The sequence below is a fragment of the Anomaloglossus baeobatrachus genome, chromosome 5 (genome assembly GCF_048569485.1).
Source record: "Anomaloglossus baeobatrachus isolate aAnoBae1 chromosome 5, aAnoBae1.hap1, whole genome shotgun sequence".
In the NCBI taxonomy this organism is placed as follows: domain Eukaryota; kingdom Metazoa; phylum Chordata; class Amphibia; order Anura; family Aromobatidae; genus Anomaloglossus; species Anomaloglossus baeobatrachus.
The window spans coordinates 75,655,131-75,676,913 of NC_134357.1; the positions used below are offsets into that span (position 1 = coordinate 75,655,131).

The 21,783-nt window shown below is 51.4% G+C and overlaps 1 protein-coding gene across 1 annotated transcript in view; it reads right to left on the reverse strand.

Moving 5' to 3' along the window:
• ACTR1A (actin related protein 1A) overlaps positions 1 to 21,783 on the reverse strand; it is a 56,590-nt gene that overhangs the window by 10,080 nt on the left and 24,727 nt on the right. The window contains exons 6-7 of the mRNA XM_075348598.1: positions 6,099 to 6,315; positions 4,972 to 5,064 (exon numbers count right to left, since the gene is read on the reverse strand). Of these exons, the coding sequence (XP_075204713.1) occupies positions 4,972 to 5,064; positions 6,099 to 6,315 (310 nt within the window). The remainder of the gene's footprint in view (positions 1 to 4,971; positions 5,065 to 6,098; positions 6,316 to 21,783) is intronic.

Sequence of the window (21,783 nt, forward strand, 5' to 3'; positions counted from 1 at the left end):
GCGGCAGATTGACTGAAACACTGCCGGATGCAGGGACCACTCGCCACTGTCCACGGTTTGACGGCTGAGATAATCTGCTTCCCAGTTTTCCACGCCTGGGATGTGGACTGCGGATATGGTGGACTTGGAGTCCTCCGTCCATTGAAGGATGCGTTGAACCTCCAACATTGCCAGGCGGCTGCGTGTCCCGCCTTGGTGATTGATGTAGGCAACCGCTGTCGCGTTGTCTGACTGGACTCGGATGTGCTTGCCCGCCAACAGGTGGTGAAAGGCTAGGAGAGCCAGAAGCACGGGTCTGGTTTCCAGCACATTGATCGAGAGGGCTGACTCGGACGGAGTCCAAGTGCCCTGCGCTTGGTGGTGGAGACATACCGCTCCCCAGCCGGATAGACTGGCATCCGTGGTGAGGATCACCCAGGACGGGGCCAGGAAAGAGCGTCCCTGAGACAGAGAGAGGGGCCGAAGCCACCACTGAAGGGAGCTCCTGGTCTGTGGCGACAGAGCCACTAGCCTGTGCAAGGAGGAAGTCCGCTTGTCCCAACAGCGGAGAATGTTCAGCTGCAGAGGACGCAGATGGAACTGGGTAAAGGGAACAGCCTCCATTGACACCACCATCTGACCCAGCACCTGCATTAGGTGCCTGATGGAATGACGGCGGGGCCTCAGCAGAGAGCGCAGCGCCAGATGGAGGGACTGCTGTTTGACTAAGGGCAGCTTCACAAGTGCCGGCAGAGTCTCGAACTGCATCCCTAGGTACGTGAGCCTCTGGGTCGGAGTCAGAGTGGATTTGGGCAGATTGACAAGCCACCCGAATTGGGCTAGAGTGGCGAGAGTGAGCGAGACACTCCGCTGACAGTCTGCGCTGGATGAAGCCTTGACTAGGTCGTCCAGGTAAGGAATCACTGCCAACCCCTGGAGGTGCAGAACCGCAACCACTGCTGCCATGACCTTGGTGAATACTCGAGGGGCCGTGGCTAACCCGAAGGGGAGAGCCACGAATTGGAAATGTTCCTCTCCGATTGCTCGACGCTGGTGTGAAACTGCAATTGGCACATGCAGATAGGCATCTCTGATGTCGATGGATGCCAGGAAATCTCCTTGGGTCATTGAGGCAATGACTGATCGCAGAGACTCCATGCGAAAATGCCGCACCTGAACATGCTTGTTGAGAAGCTTGAGATCCAGGATGGGCCGGAAGGAACCGTCCTTTTTGGGGACTAGGAAGAGATTTGAGTAGAAACCTCTGAACCGTTCCCGGGCGGGAACCGGTACAATTACTCCGTTGGCCTGCAAGGATGCCACGGCCTGAGAGAAGGCGGCGGCCTTGGAGCAGGGGGGAGTTGACAGAAAAAAATATGTTTGGCGGGCTAGAAGAGAATTCTATCCTGTAGCCGTGGGAGATGATATCCCGCACCCACTGATCGGAGACGTGTTGAAACCACACGTCGCCAAAGTGGGAGAGCCTGCCACCGACTAAGGACGTTGCTGGCGCGGCCAGATAGTCAAGAGGAGGCTGCCTTAGTGGCAGCAGCTCCTGCGGTCTTCTGTGGACGCGCCTTTGTGCGCCAGTTGGATTTTTGGTCCTTGGCTGAGTTAGTGGACGAGGCCAAGGGCTTAGAGGATGACCAGTTGGAGGAACGAAAGGAACGAAACCTCGACTGGTTCCTACCCTGGGCAGGTTTCCTGGTTTTGGTTTGTGGCATGGAAGTACTCTTCCCGCCAGTAGCTTCCTTAATAATTTCATCCAGTTGTTCACCGAATAGCCTGGATCCAGCAAAAGGGAGCCCAGCAAGGTACTTCTTTGAAGAAGCATCTGCCTTCCACTCTCGAAGCCACAAGATCCTGCGGATAGCGAGGGAATTAGCCGAAGCCACCGCAGTGCGGTGAGAAGCCTCCAGCATGGCAGACATGGCATAGGATGAAAAAGCTGAAGCTTGGGAAGTTAAAGCAACCATTTCGGGCATAGATTCCCTGGTGAGGGAATGCATCTCCTCTAGAGAAGCAGAGATGGCTTTGAGAGCCCACACTGCTGCAAAAGATGGGGAGAACGAGGCCCCTGCCGCCTCATATACAGATTTGGCCAGAAGGTCAACCTGGCGGTCAGTGGAATCCTTAAGAGAGGTGCCATCAGCCACTGATACAACTGTCCGGGCTGAGAGTCTAGACACCGGAGGGTCTACCTTTGGTGAATGAGCCCACTCCTTGACCACCTCAGGTGGAAAGGGAAAACGGTCATCAGAACCACGCTTTGGGAAGCGTTTGTCAGGACAGGCCCTAGGCTTGGTCACAGTGGCCTGAAAACTGGAGTGGTTAAAGAACACACTCCTTGTCCTCTTAGGCAAGGTAAACTGGTGCTTTTCTGCCAGAGAGGGTTGCTCCTCTGATACTGACGGATTGAGGTCCAGTACAGAATTAATGGACGCAATCAAATCACTAACATCTGAGTCACTTTCGGACAGATCAATGGGGCACATGGAGGTAGCCTCCGAGCCCCCAGTAAAGGCATCCTCCTCGTCCTGCGAGTCAGCTCTTGAATCAGAGCCGCGGGACGAGGAAGGAGAGGGGACCCTGCGTCTCCTTTTAGGAGGACGGGGTCTGGGACCAGATGATGAATCCTCTGTGAGCTCCGCTGAGAGAGCCCTAGCAGCAGAGGCACCCTGTGAAGGGGGCTGATGCATGTTCAGCAAAGTCCGGGACAGCTGTCCCATGGAGTCGGCAAAAGACTGGGAGATTGACCTAGAGAAGGATTCTACCCAAGCCGGGGGTTCAGCCACAGGAGCCGGAGCAGCCGGAGAGACCACTGGGGGGGCGATTCCAGGCTGAGGCATTGTCAGGGCAGAGCAGGCATCACAATGTGGATATGTGCTCGGTTCAGGCAGCACGAGCTTACATGCAGTGCATACTGAATATAGCTTTGGAGCCTTGCTCCTCGTGTGAGACATGCTGCTGAAGTGGGGGCTCTTGCCAGAGTGACCCCCAGAGAGTATATACGGAGACCCACAACCAGAGGTTGTGGCTTACCAGACCGCTGGAGCGGTGTTGTGTGCCCTCCAGATCTCAAAGCCCGGACCCCCAAGCACCTCAGCAGGGATGCTGCAGCCAGTGCTGATTGCAGAGAAAACGCTGATAAAATGGCGCCGGAGCGAGGAGAGGGGGCGGGGCCAACCCTGAGAGCGGGATCTGGAGGGCCAAAAGAGACTTATAGGGGAGGAGACATGTACTCAGTGAGGAGTGTCTCTCCCCTGTGCAGAACGGCCGCTGGGCGGAGCCACACTGTCCCTCTGCATGAATGACATGCGAGGGCAGTGAAACCGAAAGTAGGCCTCCGGCGAAGCCGGGGCCTAAATTTGAGCGGTGCGGCCAGCGCGCAGGCACCATCGGCGCGGTTCTCAGGCGACAGCCAGGGAACCCGCCGGAAATGTCACAAAAAACACTCAGCACACCCTCATAAAAGTGTATGATCTGGTTATCCAGGGGGTGTATATGCTCAGAGGGAGGAGCTACACTTTTTAGTGTAGTACTTTGTGTGTCCTCCGGAGGCAGAAGCTAAACACCCAATGTCTGGGTCTCCCATAGGAACGATAAAGAAATGTTTCTTAATATTTCTAATAACTTTTTTTTTTTTTTACAACCACATGGGACTATTAAAATACATTCTAATTTGTGTTCACCTTTCTATAACAATCACTTGGCCACGTTTTGTTTTTTATTTTTTTGGGTGGGAGCCGACTTAGAAACTGCAATTCAGACATACGTGCCTTTTTTCTCCCCTTTTTCATTAATTGCACACATTGCAACCCCTATAAAGTCATGAAAGACCTTTTGGGGGCATTTCAACAGATGCAGATTTCCTTTGTACTTTGTCCTGCCATATCGGCTCCAGTTACAAGGTACATTCACCCTCTATCTGCGGTGCAGAACTGACCGGGGTCTTTTAGGACTTGAGAGCCCCTGCTGTCCCCCCAATCCTAGGGAATCACACAATTACTGGGAATGGAGATGGAAATGCTGATGACGCTTCTTATAGTATATACACAGCGCTCAATCACAGCTGTGTATAGAGCAATTAGGAAGGCAGAGATGGTTATAATCCACATCTGCCTTTTCTGTGGGGAGTCCAGCGGTCTGTGACAGCCAGCTCTGCTCCTGCAGCTGCTCGGTCTCTGCACACGGCTGACTCTGCGGTGACATTTTGAAACAGAGTTGAATGTGAATCACCCCGATGTTTTAAAGGGGTTGTCCACTGCTTTTACATTGATGGCCCATTCTTAGGATAGGTCATCAATGTCTGATCGGCCATGGTTCAACACCCCGCACCCCTGACGATTAGATGTTCTTGGTGCCACCGGAAATGCTCAGTTCCGGAGCTGCTCTGTCCTCTGATAGCGGCCAAGGCCGGGTACTGCACATCAGCCTCCCATTGAGATCAATAAGTGGCGGATGTGCAGTACCCGGCTGCTATCAGAAATCGGAACAGTGCCGGAACTGAGAATTTCCGGCTGCCTGCTGCCACCGCCGGGACAGAGAACAGCTGATCGGCGGGGGTGCGGGCTGTCGGACCCCAGCCAATCAGACATTGATGACCTATCCTAAGTACAGGCCATCAATGTAAAAGTAGTGGATAACCCCTTTAAGTTATTGCACTGTCTGCAAGAACTGCTGAAGCAAGATGACCGGATGGAAATTCTTATTTCATAGAATTCCTCAACAAAACTGCCTCCGTCTGACGAGTCATCTAAGTAATGCTGCACTAAAACACTAACGATGATCATAAAAAACCAGCACATATGCACAGCGTCTGGGTTACACCCTTGCTTGCAGCTATCGCTCACATCACCTCTCACAGATGGTATTGCTGCGGTAGTTTTACAGCTTCTGCAGACGACAATTCTGTTCACATCCGGCTCTATGTGAATTAATAAGATTCACTACAACATTAGTAACACGTCCTGAAGGAGGAGTGAGAAATACCTCAATGGTGCTCCCGTCAGGCAGGTAATACTGGGCCTTCTCCGTCTCCAGAGTCTCATCCTTTTGTGGATTTATGGACAGGTAACAAGCTCGCTGCATGTTCAGTGGAGGAAAAAATGTAAAGCATTAAAATTACAGTCTACATAATACCGTATCACCAACTCAAGCAACTTCTGAGTCCTGTGTAATGGTGGGCCCCTCTACACTAATAGCTGATGGATACAAGTGCATGCATGTATATAGTTTCTGCAAGTTGTTTCACAATGTCTTTTTTTTTGTGTAGGTGACTGATGGATGTTACAGGGAATCTGTCACCAGGTTTCTCACCTAATCTGAAAGCAGCCTAAAATAGGGGCAGAGATCCTGATTCCCGCAATGGGTCACTTACTGGGCTGCTTAGTGTAGTTTTGATAAAATCAATGATTAATCAGCAGTAGATTATCATTACAGGACTACTTGGCGTGTTGCAGGTAGTCCAGCATGTTTCTTGAGCTCTGTATAACTGCTAGATCTGCAGCAGAGGAAACATTGGTTTTATCAGAATGACAGCAAACAGCTCAGTAAGTGACACATCGCTGGAATAATTTTTTGCATGATCCTGCAAAACATTTTGAAGCGGATATCCATTCATCACAACCTATTTAGCACAGGGATCGTCTTCTCACTAAGTGTTCAGTATCAAAATCCTTATGTCGCAGCCAGATATTCCTACAAATGCCATATAACGCAACAGATATTGAGAGGACTGGTTGTCCATGTAAGGTTGGTTTCATATTGACGGTATTTTGCCGCACTGACGAATCCGGCACAAATGCGGTACAGTTCTATATAGTTCACAGGCATCGCAGCAAGCTCCGGTCACATGCTGTCTCATGCTCCGGTCACATGACTGAATGTGACGGCAGCTTGCCGCGATGCCTGTGAACTGTACAGAACTATACTGCATTCGTGCTGGATGCGGCAGTGCAGCAAAATACCGCAGATGTGAAACCAGCCTAATACATAGACAGGCCAGGTCCAGTACAGTGAGAACCCCTGCTCCGAACACAGAGGTGGTCCTGAGGGGTCTCTATGAACACAGTCATTAATATATGGTGATGTCAGAACATACAGAACGCTGCACAAACCTCTTTGATAGTTTTGACAATTTCAAACTCGGCTGAAGTGTGGAAGTCGTAGCCCTCCTTCCGGAGATAGAGGCGGAGGAAGCGGGAGACGTCTCGACCGGCAATGTCAATCCTCATGATTGAGTGTGGCATGGCAAAGCCTTCATAGATGGGGACAGCGTGTGTCACTCCGTCCCCAGAGTCCAGCACGACTCCTGTTGTCCTTCCCGTTGCGTACCTAAAATTAATGTGGGTATATAAGATAAACTGCATCAGTCTGCACTGGAAGACAACAGTGCGTGAAATATGGAGGACATGTGCGTCTGGGGTTTTGATACAAGTCTCTGTGATAATTATGTGTTAATAAGGAGCAGATTTACTGCAGAAGTGTCCAAGTTTCCATGAAGCCATTGATCTGCGTCTAGAAGTGTCTGGCAGGGACTTACTCCGCTCTTCCTACTGGAAGAAGGGAATGTGCACACCGGACCCCGGATGATTGCCGGAGACACGCTCAGACTGTGGGTGGACGGGCCATAACCATTAGATTAGGTGTATACGGCTTGATGCTGTTTTTAGGCGACTGGGTAACACATTCATGCACCAGTATGGAGGGGTCAGAAGAGATTGCTAAAAGCTATCTAAGGCTATGTGCACACCTGGAGTATTTTTAGTAGATTTTTCTGCGGAAAAAACCTGAGTGTTGGTACAATATTGATGCTTAAAATACACTCTTTGTTGTGCTTTTTTAATTTGGGTCATTTTCCTTGTCATTTGAATGGGCGAAAGATGCTGCAAAAACGCTAACAGATCTGAACACAAAAAATAAACTAAAAAAAAACAAAAACAAAACAAAACACAACACACTTTCATGGTTCAAATCTGCATGGAAGAAAATAAGTGGCGTGTGCATGAGATTTCAGAAATGTAACTAATCTTACTGGGACACAAAAAAACAAACAAACCCGACGTGTGAGCAGGCCCTAGTTTGTGCGGCCAGCCTAAATCTCCTATGCAAAGCAAATAAAAATTCCAAGACGACGTAAAGTTCATGGTTGTAGAACAGGTTGAGCGGAACCTCGTAGTACAATAAGATTACCAGACAAATATATCTGTAAAGTAACCAAAGTCCATGACAGGAGGTCCCTGCTTAAGAAAAATACGGTGCCCCAGAAATCATACTGCCAGATCAGATCCCATACTTTGCACTGACGTGGGACAATCGCCCGCTAACACCGTGTCTGCAAATTGGGGTTCTGCTGGCATAAATCCTTAGCCATATAATCACTATATGGTAAAACCTAGCAGTACGATTCCCCAGGTCAGCACAAGCTTTTTTTATTATTATTATTATTATTATTCATTTTTTTATGTAAGTGGTGAAAAAAAATAATCAGAAATTTGTCAAGTTTTTTTTTTTTTAAAAAGAGAATTTTGTTTACTTACCGTAAATTCTTTTTCTTATAGTTCCGTCATGGGAGACCCAGACCATGGGGTGTATAGCTACTGCCTCCGGAGGACACACAAAGTTACTACACTCAAAACGTGTAGCTCCTCCCTCCCAGTATATACACCCCCTGCTAGCCAGTCCTAGCCAGTTTAGTGCAAAAGCTGAAGGAGGACATCCACCCACAAGAAGAGACAGAGTAAAAACCGGAAGAACCGGAACCTCTGTCTACAACAATAACAGCCGGTGAAGACACCGGAACAAGAAACCTGCCAACAGGCAATAGGGAGGGTGCTGGGTCTCCCATGACGGAACTATAAGAAAAAGAATTTACGGTAAGTAAACAAAATTCTCTTTTTCTTTATCGTTCCTATGGGAGACCCAGACCATGGGACGTTCCAAAGCAGTCCATGGGTGGGAATAAACAGACAACTGAGAAGCAGGCGAAACCTAACTTCACAAATGGGCGACAGCCGCCTGAAAGATGCGTCTGCCTAAGCCCGCGTCTGCCAAAGCATAAGCATGCCTTGGATAGAGCTTCGAAAAAAGTATGCAGACTAATTCGAGCTGCAGTCTGACAGACCTACTGAGCCGTAGCCTGGAGCCTGAAAGCCCAAAAGGCACCGACAGGTCTGATCAAATGTGCTCTGATCCCCGGCGGGGAAGGCACTTGAGTACACTTGTTGGGCCTCGGAAATGGCCGACCTAAGCCAACGAACCAGGGTCGGCTTAGATGCCGAGAGACCGCTACGCTGACTAGCGGTCAGCACCAGAGAGAGGTGCACCGCCTAATAACGGCGGTGCAAGACACATAGATCCGGAGCGCCCGCACCAGATCCAGGATATGCAACGCTTTCTCAAGCGATGAACAGGAGCCGGACAAAAGGAAGGCAGGAAAATTGCCCCGGATAAGGTGGAAGCAGTAACCACCTCAGGGAAAAAAGTCCGGAGTCGGACGGAGACCACCTTGTCTTGATGCAAAAGGCCAAGAAGGGGGTGACTCCGAGAGAGTACAGCCAGAATTCTCTGGCGGGAAATTATAGCCACTAGAAGACTACTTTCTGTGAAAGATGAAACAAAGAAACCTCCCTAAGAGGCGCAAAGGGGGGTTTCCGGGAACCGAGAGGACCGGATTAAGGTCCCAGGGCTCCATAGGCCGCAGGAAAGGCGGAATAATGTGAGATGCGCCCTGAAAGGAGCGCACCGGAGCCAGCCGGACGATACGCCGCTGGCACATACTGACAGAGCCGAGACCTGTCCCTTAATGAGGGATAGTCCTAGCTGTAAACCGGACTGTGAAAGAGACAGGAGGGTCGGCAAAGCTAAAAAGGTCAAAGGACACCTTGAAGCTCGAGTCATAGCGGAGATGACTTCAGGAAGGATACCAGAAGTCGCCAAGATCCAGGACTCAAGAGCTACGCCGTCAATCTGAGAATCCAGAATTCTGACGGAAAAAACGGACCCTTTTGAGAAAAGGTCTGAACGGTCCGGAAGATGCCATGGCAACCCAACGGACAGAAGGAGCAGGTCAGGGTACCAAGCCTGCCTGGGTCAGTCTGGAGAATGAGAATGACCCGACGGCCCCCTTAACTGATCTTGCGCAGGACTCTGGGCAAGAGGTAGAGACGAAGCTGGGATCAAACATGAACCAGTGTGCCTACCGCAAAACCTGAGGATTGTGGACCACGGTTGGACAGCTGAAATAGTCTGCCTCGCAGTTTTCACATCTAGGATGTGGGCTGCGGATATGGTGGACTAGGAGTCCCTTGTCCACTGAAGAATGATGAGCCGCCAAGATTGCCAGACGGCTGAATGTCCCGCCCTGGAAGTTGATGTAGGAAAACGCTGTCACGTTGTCCGACTGGACTCGAATGTGCCTAGCCGCCAACAGATGGTGAAGGCTTAGAGAGCTAGAAATACAGCTCTGATTTCCAGCACATTGAACCAGAGGGCTGATTCGGACAGAGTCCAAGCGCCCTGCGCTCCACGGTGGAGATATACTGCTCCCAAGGCGGAAAGACCAGCACCCTGGTGAGGATCACCCGGGACGGGGCCAGGAAGGAGCATCCCTGAGACAGAGTGGCCGAAACCACCACTGCAACGAGCCCCTGGTCAGTGGCGAAGCCACCACTCCGAGAAGGAGGGAGGTCGCGTATACAGCGGAAACCCTCCAGTCTCAGAGGACGCAGGAGAAACTGGGCAAGGAATCGCTTCCATTGACGCCACCGTCTGACCAGCACCTTATTTGGTGTCTGATAGAACGACGTCGACCGCCAGCGGAGGGACTACTGATCGACTAAGAGCAGCTTCACAAGTGCCGACAGAGTCTCGAATTGCGTCCCTGAAAACCTCTGGTGCGAAGTCAGAGTGGACCTGGACAGAATGACAAGCCACCCGAATAGATTAGAGTGGCGAGAGTAAGCGAAGTACTCTACTAAGAGTCAGCACTGGATGAAACCCCGAGAAGAAAACCGTCCAGGGCAAACGATCACTGCCAATCCCTAGGGGTGCAGGACCCTAATCACAGCAGCCCCAAGGAGAATACTCGAGGGGCCGTGGCTAACCCCAAGGGAAGAGCCACGAATTGGACCACTCCGATGGCAAAACGTAGTCAACGCTGGTGTGAAACTGCGATTGACCCTTGCCGAAAGGCATCCCTGATGCCGATGGCTGCTAGGGAATCTCCTTGGGTTCTTGATTGATCCGGTGAAAAAAAACACGGAACAAGACCGAGACTCCATGTGAAAACGCCACACCTGACCATGCTTGAAAAGCTAAAGATCCAGGTCGGAAGGCACCGCCCTCTTCGGGGACTAGAAATAGATTTAAGCAAAAATCTCAGAACCGTTCCCAGTCGGGAACCGGAACAATTACTCCGTTGGCCTGCAAGAAATGCCACGGCCTGTGAGAAGGCGGCGGCCTTGGAGCCGGGAGGAGTTGACAGAAAAAAATCTGTTTGGCGGGTGGACAGAATTCCATCCTGTAGCCATGGGAGATATAAACTCGCCCCCACTGAACGGAGACGTGGTAGAACCATACGTCGCCAAGTGGAGAGAGCCTGCCACCGACCAAGGAGGTGGTTGGCGTGGCCAGATAGCTCGGAGGAAGCTGACTCCGTGGTAGCATCTCCTGCGGTCTTCTGAAGACGCAGCTTCAAGCCATTTGGTTCTATGAACTAAGGCCGAGCTAGAGGACGATCAGAAGGAGGAACGGAAACCACCGAAACCTCAACTGATTCCTGCCCTGGTTTAGGTTTGTGGCAAGGAAGAACTCTCGTCGCCGAGAGCTTCCTAAATTTCATCTAGTTGGTTCCGAAGAGACTGGTCCCACCAAAGGGGAGCCCAGCAAGGAACCTCTATAGAGGCATCTGCCTTCCATGGCCGAAGCCACACCTGCGGATAGCGAGGAAAGTAGCCAAAACCACCGCTGTGCGGTGTCCAGCATGGCAGACTTGGCAGAGGATGGAAAGACTGAAGTCTGGAAGTTCAGGCAACCGTCTTGGGCATAGAGTCCCTGTGGGGGAATGCATCTCCTCTGAGGAGCCATCAGCCACTGACATAACGGTCCGGGCTGAGCCACCTGAGGTGAATGAGCCCACCTCTTGACCACCATTGGTGGACGGGGGAAACCCAGTCCTCAGAATCACGCTTCATGGGAAGCGACTGTCAGAGCGGACCCTGGGCTGGTCACAGGGGCCTGAAAACTGGAGTGGTTAAGGAACACACGTTGTGTTCACCTAGATAAGGTAACTCCGGCGGATTGAGGTCCAGTACAAAATTAATGTACCGTGGGATCCTTATAGAGGTGCCGTCAGCCACTGATACAACTATCCGGGCTGAAAGTCTGGACACCGGAGTGGCCACGCTTGGCGAATGAGTACACTCCTTGACCACCTCTGATGGGAGGGGGAGACAGGCAGCAGAACCCCGCTGTGGGATCTGCAGGACAGGCTGCGGGCTTGGACGCAGCGGGCTGAAAACTGGAGTGGTTAAGGAACACACTCCTCGTCTTGTTAAAGGTATACTGATGCCTTTTTGCCAGCGGGGAATACTCCCCTGATACAGGCGGATGGAGGTCCAATACAAGTATAATGGACGCAATCTAATCATTCGCATCCCCGTCATCAACGGACGGATCAAAGTACGTAAAGCAGCGTCCGAGCCCCTGACAGAGACATCCTCCTCGTCCAGTGAGTCAGCTCGTATCGGAGCTGCGGGACGGGGAGGACAGGGGACCCTGCGTCTCCCTGTCAGGAGGACGGGGTCTGTGAGCTTTGCTGAGCAAGCAGAAAACGCCCTGAGAAGGGGGTTGCATGCTCAGCGGATGCCGGGACAGCCGACCCCTGGAAAAAGAGATTCCCCCAGGGGTCAGCCACCGAACCCGGAGCAGCTGGAGGGACCATGCATGAGCCTCCAAGCTGAGGGGCCACAGCGGTTATGAGCTCGGTACAGCCGTACGAGACTACCAGCAGTGGATAATAAAAAACAGCCTGCAGCCTCGCTCTGTGAGACCTGCTGCAGAGGTGGGGGGCTGTGTCTAGAATGTCTAGAAAACACAAGACAGGGGTTCAGCCTGGGGAGACTCCAGGCTGAGGCACCACCACCTAAGAACCATTACAGTATGGGTCTGTGCCGGTTCAGGCAATATGAGCCTACATGCAGAACATGTAGTGTACAGCCTTGGAGCTTTGCTCCTAGTGAGACATGCTGCTGAGGAGGAGGTTCTATAATAAAGAATTAACTCCTTCACAATGCACTGATAGTATATAAAAGTGCACAACCAGAGGTTGTGACTTGTCAGGCCGCTATTGTGAGTGCCCCCCCAGGTTCCAAGCCTGGACCCCCAGCCAGATATTCACTCCCTCTGCACTGCAGAGCAGCCAGCGCCGATCAGCGTACTAAGAACGCTGAGAAAATGGTGCTAGAGTGAGGGGGGAGGGCGGGGGTTAACCCAGGAGCGGGAATCGGAGGGCTAAGAAATGTACAGGGGAGGGAATCATCTCCTCAACAAGGAGTGTCCTCCCCTGTGCAGAGCGGCGGTTGGGCGGCGCTGCAGCGTCCCCCTGCATGACTGACATGCAGGGGAACGAGACGAAACTAGGCCGCGGCTGAAGCCGGGGCCTAGAGTTAAACATGCGGCCGAAAATCAGGCATCATCGGCGCGGTACACAGAAAAAAACAGTGGAACCGGCCGGAAACACAGTAAAAGCAGCATTATCAAAGTCAAACACTGTCCCCCTAATAAAGTGCCCCACATTGCAGAAGGACCCTCTGAATAACGTCTCTATACTTAGCTTTGAGACGCAGGGTCCAGTCCCTGGGTGGGGTGGGGGTCCAGTGCTCCGTCCAGCAGGGTCCTGTCAAAGGGCTGCGGATGGAGGCCGGTCTCCTGCAAAGCAGTGAGAACCGTGTTGGCTCCCACTTCAAGCCAGAGCCCCAGCATGGGATGGTGAAGGAGCGCGGCATGAAGGGCTCTTGCCCTGAATCAACCTTAACAGCACTGCCGCCAGGGGAGTGTGAAGGGACATGCCGGGGGTCCAGTGGACCCGCTTTTCTTCCAAATCTGTAGAAAAAATGAAAATCAAAAAAGGATGCATGTGTGTGTGTGTGATCCTCCTGACACAAAGCATGAAAACTGGCTAGGACTGGCTAGCAGGGGGTGTATATACTGGGAGGGAGGAGCTACACGTTTTGAGTGTAGTAACTTTGTGTGTCCTCCGGAGGCAGTAGCTATACACCCCATGGTCTGGGTCTCCCATAGGAACGATAAAGAAATGGTACTTTTGAAGCCATTTTCGAAGACCCATAACATTTTCATCGGGATCTGGGGCTGTGTGATGGCCTCTTTTTTGTGCCCAGAGCTGTTGGTTAAACTGATACCATTTTCTGGTAGATGTGATCTTTTATTGCATTTTATTGCAATGTCGCGGCGACCAAAAAAAAAAAAAAAAAAATCCTGTCGTTTTGATTTTTTTGCTCATTACGCCCTTTACCGGTTGGATTAGTTTATTTTACATTTTGTTAGATCAGGCATTTCTGAACTTTGCAATGCCAATTATGTGTATCTTTTATTGTTTTATATTCAATACGGCAAAAGGGGGGTGATTTGAACTTGTGGTTTTTATCATAATAATAAAAAAAAAAAATGTGCACATTTTATTGTATTTATTAGTCCCCTTAGAGGACTTGAAGCTGCGATCATCCGATCACTTGTCCTGTACAGAGCGTTGCATCAGCATCAGCACCGCTCTGTGTAGCAGACATGCCGTCTTCTATATGTTGCTTGTAGCCGGCGTTCACAGAAATATTTGTCATGACAGACACAGGAGACAACAGCTGACCCCCAGCTGTCATGTCAACCCATCGGCTCCCCGCATTCACGTCATGGGGCCACCGATGGGAGTGGAGGATTGTGTGCACCCTGCCGACATACGTTAAATCTCGCTGTCAGAGATTGACAGCAGGATTTAGCTAGTTAGAAGGAGCGGGCAATCCACCCACGCCTGTTAGAGGCACATGTTCAGCTGATCAGACCAGCCGACATGTGCAGGAAAAAATGCGGGCTCAGCGTGTGAGCCTGCATCAAAGTTAGGGAGCAGACATAGGATGCCGGTACGTCTTATATCAGTAAGGGGTTAAACATTAAAGTGTTTGCTTTTTTCACAGCTGTAGCATGAGAGTTCTGGACCTGAATATAGCACCAATTCAAAACCAGTAGGTATTAGAGGAGAATTCCAACATGTACGACTTAATCAGATATAGCAACATGTGATAATAAAACTTAACCTTTAATTGGGTTATTTAAAATAACGTTAATACATACAGTGATCCGGACACCAATTAAAACCAGAAAAATGTTGAGGCCAATATGGTTCATGTATTTATGGCGCCAACATATTTCAATATACAGGGGAACGGGAGACGTTCGCCCTTTACAAACAACACAGGATGGGTAGGGAGATCTTGTGCACAATAAGGGTCTACTAAGGGTCAGCCACAACAGGGCCAGCTGTGGACTGCCCTTGTAAGGGCGGGAGTCATTGTGGATAACTAAAGGGTCAGTTTAATCCCAGACAGGGCTAGTGACCAAGCCACTACTCCCACCGTGCCGGTACTTGGACTAAACAACACGGGAGAACTTTGATCCATCCATGAGACGAAAGGATTGGGCGAGATTGTTCCACTTTAAGTGGTCTTGATACTGCATTGTTTTTTCTTATTACATGCTCCTTGCCTTAAGATATAATTGGTATCTAGCATAGTATATCCATTTAGGAGTCACCATCTTCTGGATATTACAATCTATGGTGCATGTTTCTGCTTAAATTGTCCTTTGATGGTACGTTACATTAGTGTAATTTTATAGCTGGGCAATTATTTTCATCCATTTAAGCCTAATGGTACTAGCGCTGACTGGGTTAATTGGCATACTATTTTCATTGTGATCATACATATGTCCTGTAAGCTACATATACCCAGCAATAATCCAGCTCATTAGCGGTGCCGTAATAGCCAATTGTGCACAAGATCTCCCTACCCATCCTGTGTTGTTTGTAAAGGGCGAACGTATCCGTTCCCCTGTATATTGAAATATGTTGGCACCATAAATACATGAACCATATTGGCCTCAACATTTTTCTGGTTTTAATTGGTGTTTGGATCACTGTATGTATTCACGTTATTTTAAATAACCCAATTAAAGGTTAAGTTTTATTATCACATGTTGCTATATCTGAGCATGAGAGTTCTGGCAGCGATTTTCACCCATTCAAATGAATGAGGAAAAAACACAAGTAAAATGTATTAAAAGAAGGGAATTTTGTTTACTTACCGTAAATTCCTTTTCTTCTAGCTCCTATTGGGAGACCCAGACAATTGGGTGTATAGCTTCTGCCTCCGGAGGCCACACAAAGTATTACACTTTAAAAAGTGTAACCCCTCACCTCTGCCTATACACCCTCCCGTGGATCACGGGCTCCTCAGTTTTGGTGCAAAAGCAGGAAGGAGGAAACTTATAAATTGGTCTAAGGTAAATTCAATCCGAAGGATGTTCGGAGAACTGAAAACCATGAACCAAAAGAACAATTCAACATGAACAACATGTGTACACAAAAGAACAACAGCCCGAAGGGAACAGGGGCGGGTGCTGGGTCTCCCAATAGGAGCTAGAAGAAAAGGAATTTACGGTAAGTAAACAAAATTCCCTTCTTCTTCGTCGCTCCATTGGGAGACCCAGACAATTGGGACGTCCAAAAGCAGTCCCTGGGTGGGTAAAAGAATACCTCGATAAAAAGAGCCGAAAACGACCCCCTCTTACAGGTGGGCAACCGCCGCCTGAAGGACTCGCCTACCTAGACTGGCATCTGCCGAAGCATAGGTATGCACCTGATAGTGTTTCGTGAAAGTGTGCAGACTAGACCAGGTAGCTGCCTGACACACCTGCTGAGCCGTAGCCCGGTGCCGCAATGCCCAGGACGCACCCACGGCTCTGGTAGAATGGGCTTTCAGCCCCAAAGGAAGCGGAAGCCCAGAAGAACGGTAGGCTTCAAGAATCGGTTCCTTGATCCACCGAGCCAAGGTTGACTTGGAAGCCTGCGAACCCTTACGCTGGCCAGCGACAAGGACAAAGAGCGCATCTGAACGGCGCAGGGGCGCCGTGTGAGACACGTAGAGCCGGAGTGCTCTCACCAGATCTAATTAGTGCAAATCCTTTTCACATTGGTGAATTGGATTAGGGCAAAATGAAGGTAAGGAGATATCCTGATTGAGATGAAAAGGGGATACCACCTTAGGGAGAAATTCCGGGACCGGACGCAGAACCACCTTATCCTGGTGAAAAACCAGGAAGGGGGCTTTGCATGACAGCGCTGCCAGCTCCGACACTCTACGGAGCGATGTAACTGCCACTAGAAATGCCACCTTCTGCGAAAGACGTGATAAAGAGACATCCCGCAGCGGCTCGAAAGGTGGTTTCTGAAGAGCCGTTAGCACCCTGTTAAGGTCCCAGGGTTCCAGCGGACGCTTATAAGGTGGGACTATGTGGCAAACTCCCTGCAGGAACGTGCGGACCTGCGGAAGCCTGGCTAGACGCTTTTGAAAAAATACGGATAGCGCCGATACTTGTCCCTTGAGAGAGCCGAGAGACAAACCCTTGTCCATTCCGGATTGAAGGAATGAAAGAAAAGTGGGTAAGGCAAAGGGCCAGGGAGTAAAACCATTAGAGCACCAGGATAAGAAGATCCTCCAAGACCTGTGATAGATCTTGGCGGACGTTGGTTTCCTGGCCTGTCTCATGGTGGCAATGAGATCTTGAGATAACCCTGAGGACGCTAGGAGCCAGGACTCAATGGCCACACAGTCAGGTTGAGGGCCACAGAATTCAGATGGAAAAACGGCCCTTGTGACAGCAAGTCTGGGCGGTCTGGGAGCGCCCACGGTTGACCCACCGTGAGATGCCACAGATCCGGGTACCACGACCGCCTCGGCCAATCTGGGGCGACGAGAATGGCGTGACGACAGTCGGACCTGATTTTGCGCAGCACTCTGGGCAGCATCGCCAGAGGAGGAAATACATAAGGCAGTCGAAACTGCGACCAATCCTGAACTAATGCGTCCGCCGCGAGAGATCTGTGATCTTGAGACCGGGCCATTAATGCCGGGACTTTGTTGTTGTGCCGTGACGCCATGAGATCGACGTCCGGCGTTCCCCAGCGGCGACAGATCTCTCGAAACACGTCTGGGTGAAGAGACCATTCCCCCGCGTCCATGCCCTGACGACTGAGAAAATCTGCTTCCCAGTTTTCTACGCCCGGGATGTGAACTGCGGAGATGGTGGAAGCTGTGGCTTCCACCCACTGCAGAATCCGTCGGACTTCCTGGAAGGCTTGACGACTGCGAGTGCCGCCTTGGTGGTTGATGTATGCGACGGCAGTGGCGTTGTCCGACTGGATACGGATCTGCCTGCCCTCCAGCCACCGATGAAAAGCCAATAGGGCTAGATACACTGCCCTTATCTCCAGAATATTGATCTGAAGGGAGGACTCTACCGGAGTCCAGGTTCCCTGAGCCCTGTGGTGGAGAAAAACCGCCCCCCACCCTGACAGGCTCGCGTCCGTGGTGACCACAGCCCAGGTTGGGGGTAGGAAGGATTTTCCCTGCGACAGAGAGTTGGGAAGGAGCCACCACTGAAGTGACGTCTTGGTTGCAAGGGAAAGAGAGACGTTCCTGTCGAGGGAAGTCGACCTCATGTCCCATTTGCGGAGAATGTCCCACTGGAGTGGCCGCAGATGGAATTGCGCGAAGGGCACTGCCTCCATCGCTGCCACCATCTTCCCCAGGAAGTGCATGAGACGCCTCAAGGGGTGTGACTGACCCCGAAGAAGAGATTGCACCCCTGCCTGCAGAGAAAGCTGTTTGTCCAGCGGTAGCATGACTACCGCTGACTGAGTATGAAACTCCATCCCGAGGTAAGTCAGTGATTGGGTCGGTGTCAACTTGGATTTTGGGAAGTTGATGATCCACCCGAACTGCTGGAGAGTCGCCAGAGCGACGGTAAGGCTGTTTTGACACGCCATCTGAGAGGGTGCCCTGACTAGAAGATCGTCTAAGTAGGGAATCACCGAGTGGCCCTGAGAGTGTAGGACCGCCACAACAGATGCCATGACCTTGGTGAACACCCGTGGGGCTGTCGCCAGGCCGAAAGGCAATGCCACGAACTGAAGGTGTTCGTCCCCGATGGCGAAACGCAAAAAACGTTGATGTTCGGGTGCGATCGGCACATGGAGATAAGCATCCTTGATGTCGATCGATGCTAGGAAGTCTCCTTGTGACATCGATGCGTAGTTTGAGGTCCAGAACGGGACGGAATGAACCGTCCTTCTTTGGCACCACGAACAAGTTGGAGTAAAAGCCGCGACCATGTTCCTGGGGGGGAACAGGGATCACAACTCCTTCTGTCTTCAGAGCGTCCACCGCCTGAAAAAGTGCATCGGCCCGCGCAGGGGGCGGAGAGGTTCTGAAGAAACGAGTCGGGGGACGAGAGCTGAACTCTATCCTGTAACCGTGAGACAGAATGTCTCTCACCCATCGGTCTTGAACATGTGGCCACCAGGCGTCGCAAAAGCGGGAGAGCCTGCCACCGACCGAGGATGCGGTTCGGGGATGCCAAGAGTCATGAAGAGGCTGCCTTGGAGGCATTGCCTCCGGCGGGTTTTTGGGGGCGTGACTTAGCCCGCCACGCATAGGAGTTCCTCTGGCCTTTCTCCGGCCTGCTGGACGAAGAGGATTGGGGCTTGGCGGAGGGACGAAAGGACCAAAACCTCGATTGTATTTTCCGTTGCTGAGGTCTCTTCGGTTTGGACTGGGGTAAGGAGGAGTCCTTTCCCTTGGATTCCTTAATAATCTCATCCAATCGTTCGCCAAACAATCGGTCGCCAGAAAACGGCAAACCGGTTAAGAACCTCTTGGAAGCCGAGTCTGCCTTCCATTCGCGCAGCCACATGGCCCTGCGGACTGCCACAGAATTAGCGGATGCCACCGCTGTACGGCTAGCAGAGTCTAGAACTGCGTTCATGGCGTAGGAAGAAAAAGCTGACGCCTGAGAAGTCAAAGACGCAACCTGCGGAGCAGAATTACGTGTGACCGCATTAATCTCAGCCAGACAAGCTGAGATAGCTTGGAGTGCCCACACGGCTGCAAAAGCCGGGGAAAAAGACACGCCCGTGGCTTCATAGATGGATTTCACCAGGAGCTCTATCTGCCTGTCAGTAGCATCTTTTAGCGATGAGCCATCTGCAACCGATACCACAGATCTAGCCGCCAATCTAGAGACTGGAGGATCCACCTTGGGACATTGAGCCCAACCCTTAACTACGTCAGAGGGGAAGGGGTAACGTGTGTCAGTAAGGCGCTTAGTAAAGCGCTTGTCCGGAACCGCTCTGGGCTTCTGGACAGCATCTCTGAAGTTAGAGTGATCGAAAAACGCACTCCGTGTACGTTTAGGGAACCGAAACTGGTGTTTCTCCTGCTGAGAAGTCGACTCCTGTACAGGTGGCGGCGGGGGAGATAGATCTAACACCTGGTTGATGGACAAGATAAGGTCATTTACTAGGGCGTCCCCTTCAGGTGTATCAAGATTGAGAGCAACGTCAGGGTCAGAGCCCTGAGCTGCGACGTCCGCCTCGTCCTCCAGAGAGTCCTCAAGCTGGGAACCCGAGCAGCGTGAAGAAGTCGGGGAAGATTCCCAGCAAGCCCGCTTAGCCGGTCTGGGACTGTGGTCCGGGCAGGAGTCCTCCACGTGAGACCTAGGGCCCCCCCTGGGAGCGCGCTGCGGCGCGGACAGAGAGGGGCCTGGAGGAGACGATCCAACAGGGCCCGGGGCCTGTGTAAGGACCGGTCTGGACTGCAAAGCTTCAAGCAGCTTGGCAGACCATTTGTCCATAGACTGAGCCATGGATTGTGAAAGTGACTCAGAGAGTTTCTCAGCAAAAACGGCAAACTCTGTCCCTGCCGCCTGGACAGGGGGAGCAGGGGGGTCTACCTGAGCCGAGGGGCCCACTAGTGACCGAGGCTCCGGCTGAGCAAGCAAAACAGGGGTCGAGCATTGCTCACAGTGAGGGTAGGTGGAACCCGCAGGTAACATAGCCGCACAAGAGGTACAGGTCGCAAAATAACCCTGTGCCTTGGCACCCTTGCTCCTTGTGGACGACATGCTGTTGTCTCCTAGGAGAGTGATCACTGAGGGTATATGGGAAAAGGTATATAGCCCGACCGAACAGAAATATATAAATATATAGTATCTATTCCGGCACCCTAAGGGGACCAGCACCGGGTGACCGGTGTGGCTTACCGACCGCTAAAAAGCGGAGCGTGTGTCCTCCAGATTCCCTGCCTTAGGTCTCCCAGAGTTGCAGAGCTCTTTCCTGGAAATCCTCCACCGGCAGAATGCCAAAAAAAAATGGCTGCCGGAGCTCTCTGGGGAGGAGTGGAGCCGTGGGCGGCGCTAGAAAAGTGCGGGAATCTGGGGTCCCCACAGTGATCAGTGAGGGGGGAGGAAACATACAGGATGCTACGGCCCTCACATCCGACGTCAGGTCGGCAGTCCCGCCCTTACCCCTGACAGACAGGCCCGGGGGCGGGAGTTTTGCTACTAGGCCGCAATGAAGCCGGGGACTAAATTTAAGACCGCGGCCGACAAGCAGGCGCGGTCGGCGCGGAAGTCCGCTGGTCTTCACAAATCAGCAGCTGCTGCAGCGTCCGGGATGAAGGCGCTCCATGCACAGCCCCCATGGGGACACAGAGTACCTTAGAGATGCAGGGCCCGGTCCCTGAGGATGAATAGACTCCTGTCCGGCAGATTCCCACAGGGGCTGCGGAGGGAGCACGGTCCCAGTAAATGGATGACTGGTCAGGATCCCACTTCTCCCAGAGCCGCTAAGGGATGGTGAAGGAAAACGGCATGAGGCTCCGGCCTTTGTACCCGCAATGGGTACCTCAACCTTAACAGCACCGCCGACGTAGTGGGGTGAGAAGGGAACATGCCGGGGGCCCCGTGGGGGCCCACTTTTCTTCCAACCGATATAACTAATATGAGAATGCATGAGTGGATGTGTGCCTCCTTCCACACAAAGCATAAAACTGAGGAGCCCGTGATGCACGGGAGGGTGTATAGGCAGAGGGGAGGGGTTACACTTTTTAAAGTGTAATACTTTGTGTGGCCTCCGGAGGCAGAAGCTATACACCCAATTGTCTGGGTCTCCCAATGGAGCGACAAAGAAAAAAAAGTGTTTAATTTAAGCAGCGTTTTTCTTCGTAGTAAAAGAGTAGTTTACAATCTGCAACATGTCAATTTTACCAGCCTTTATTATACATTCATATGGATGGGAACAATAAAAACCGCGTCAAACGTGTGAGTATTTTACGCTGCGTTTTCCTGAGTATTTTACTCTGGTTTTTGGTACAGAAAAATCTGCTGCAAATAATAAGTGTGAACATTCTCTAAAGCCTCCTTCAGGTTAGATCGTCCGAGCCCTGAGTGACTCAATTTGAGGAATTTCCAGCAGGGATCAGTTGTCAGGTTTGGGTTTAGTGTTAACACCAAGTAAATACTGTCTGTACCAGTGTATATAATGTGCCGCAATGACACCAGCAGAGCAATAATGTAATATTAATACCGCCTCTGTTTACTTGCGGTGCATTATTCTCACGCTGCTGTGTAACCTCCCGTCACGTGCGGTGTCATTTCCTTATTTACACACGGCGGGGT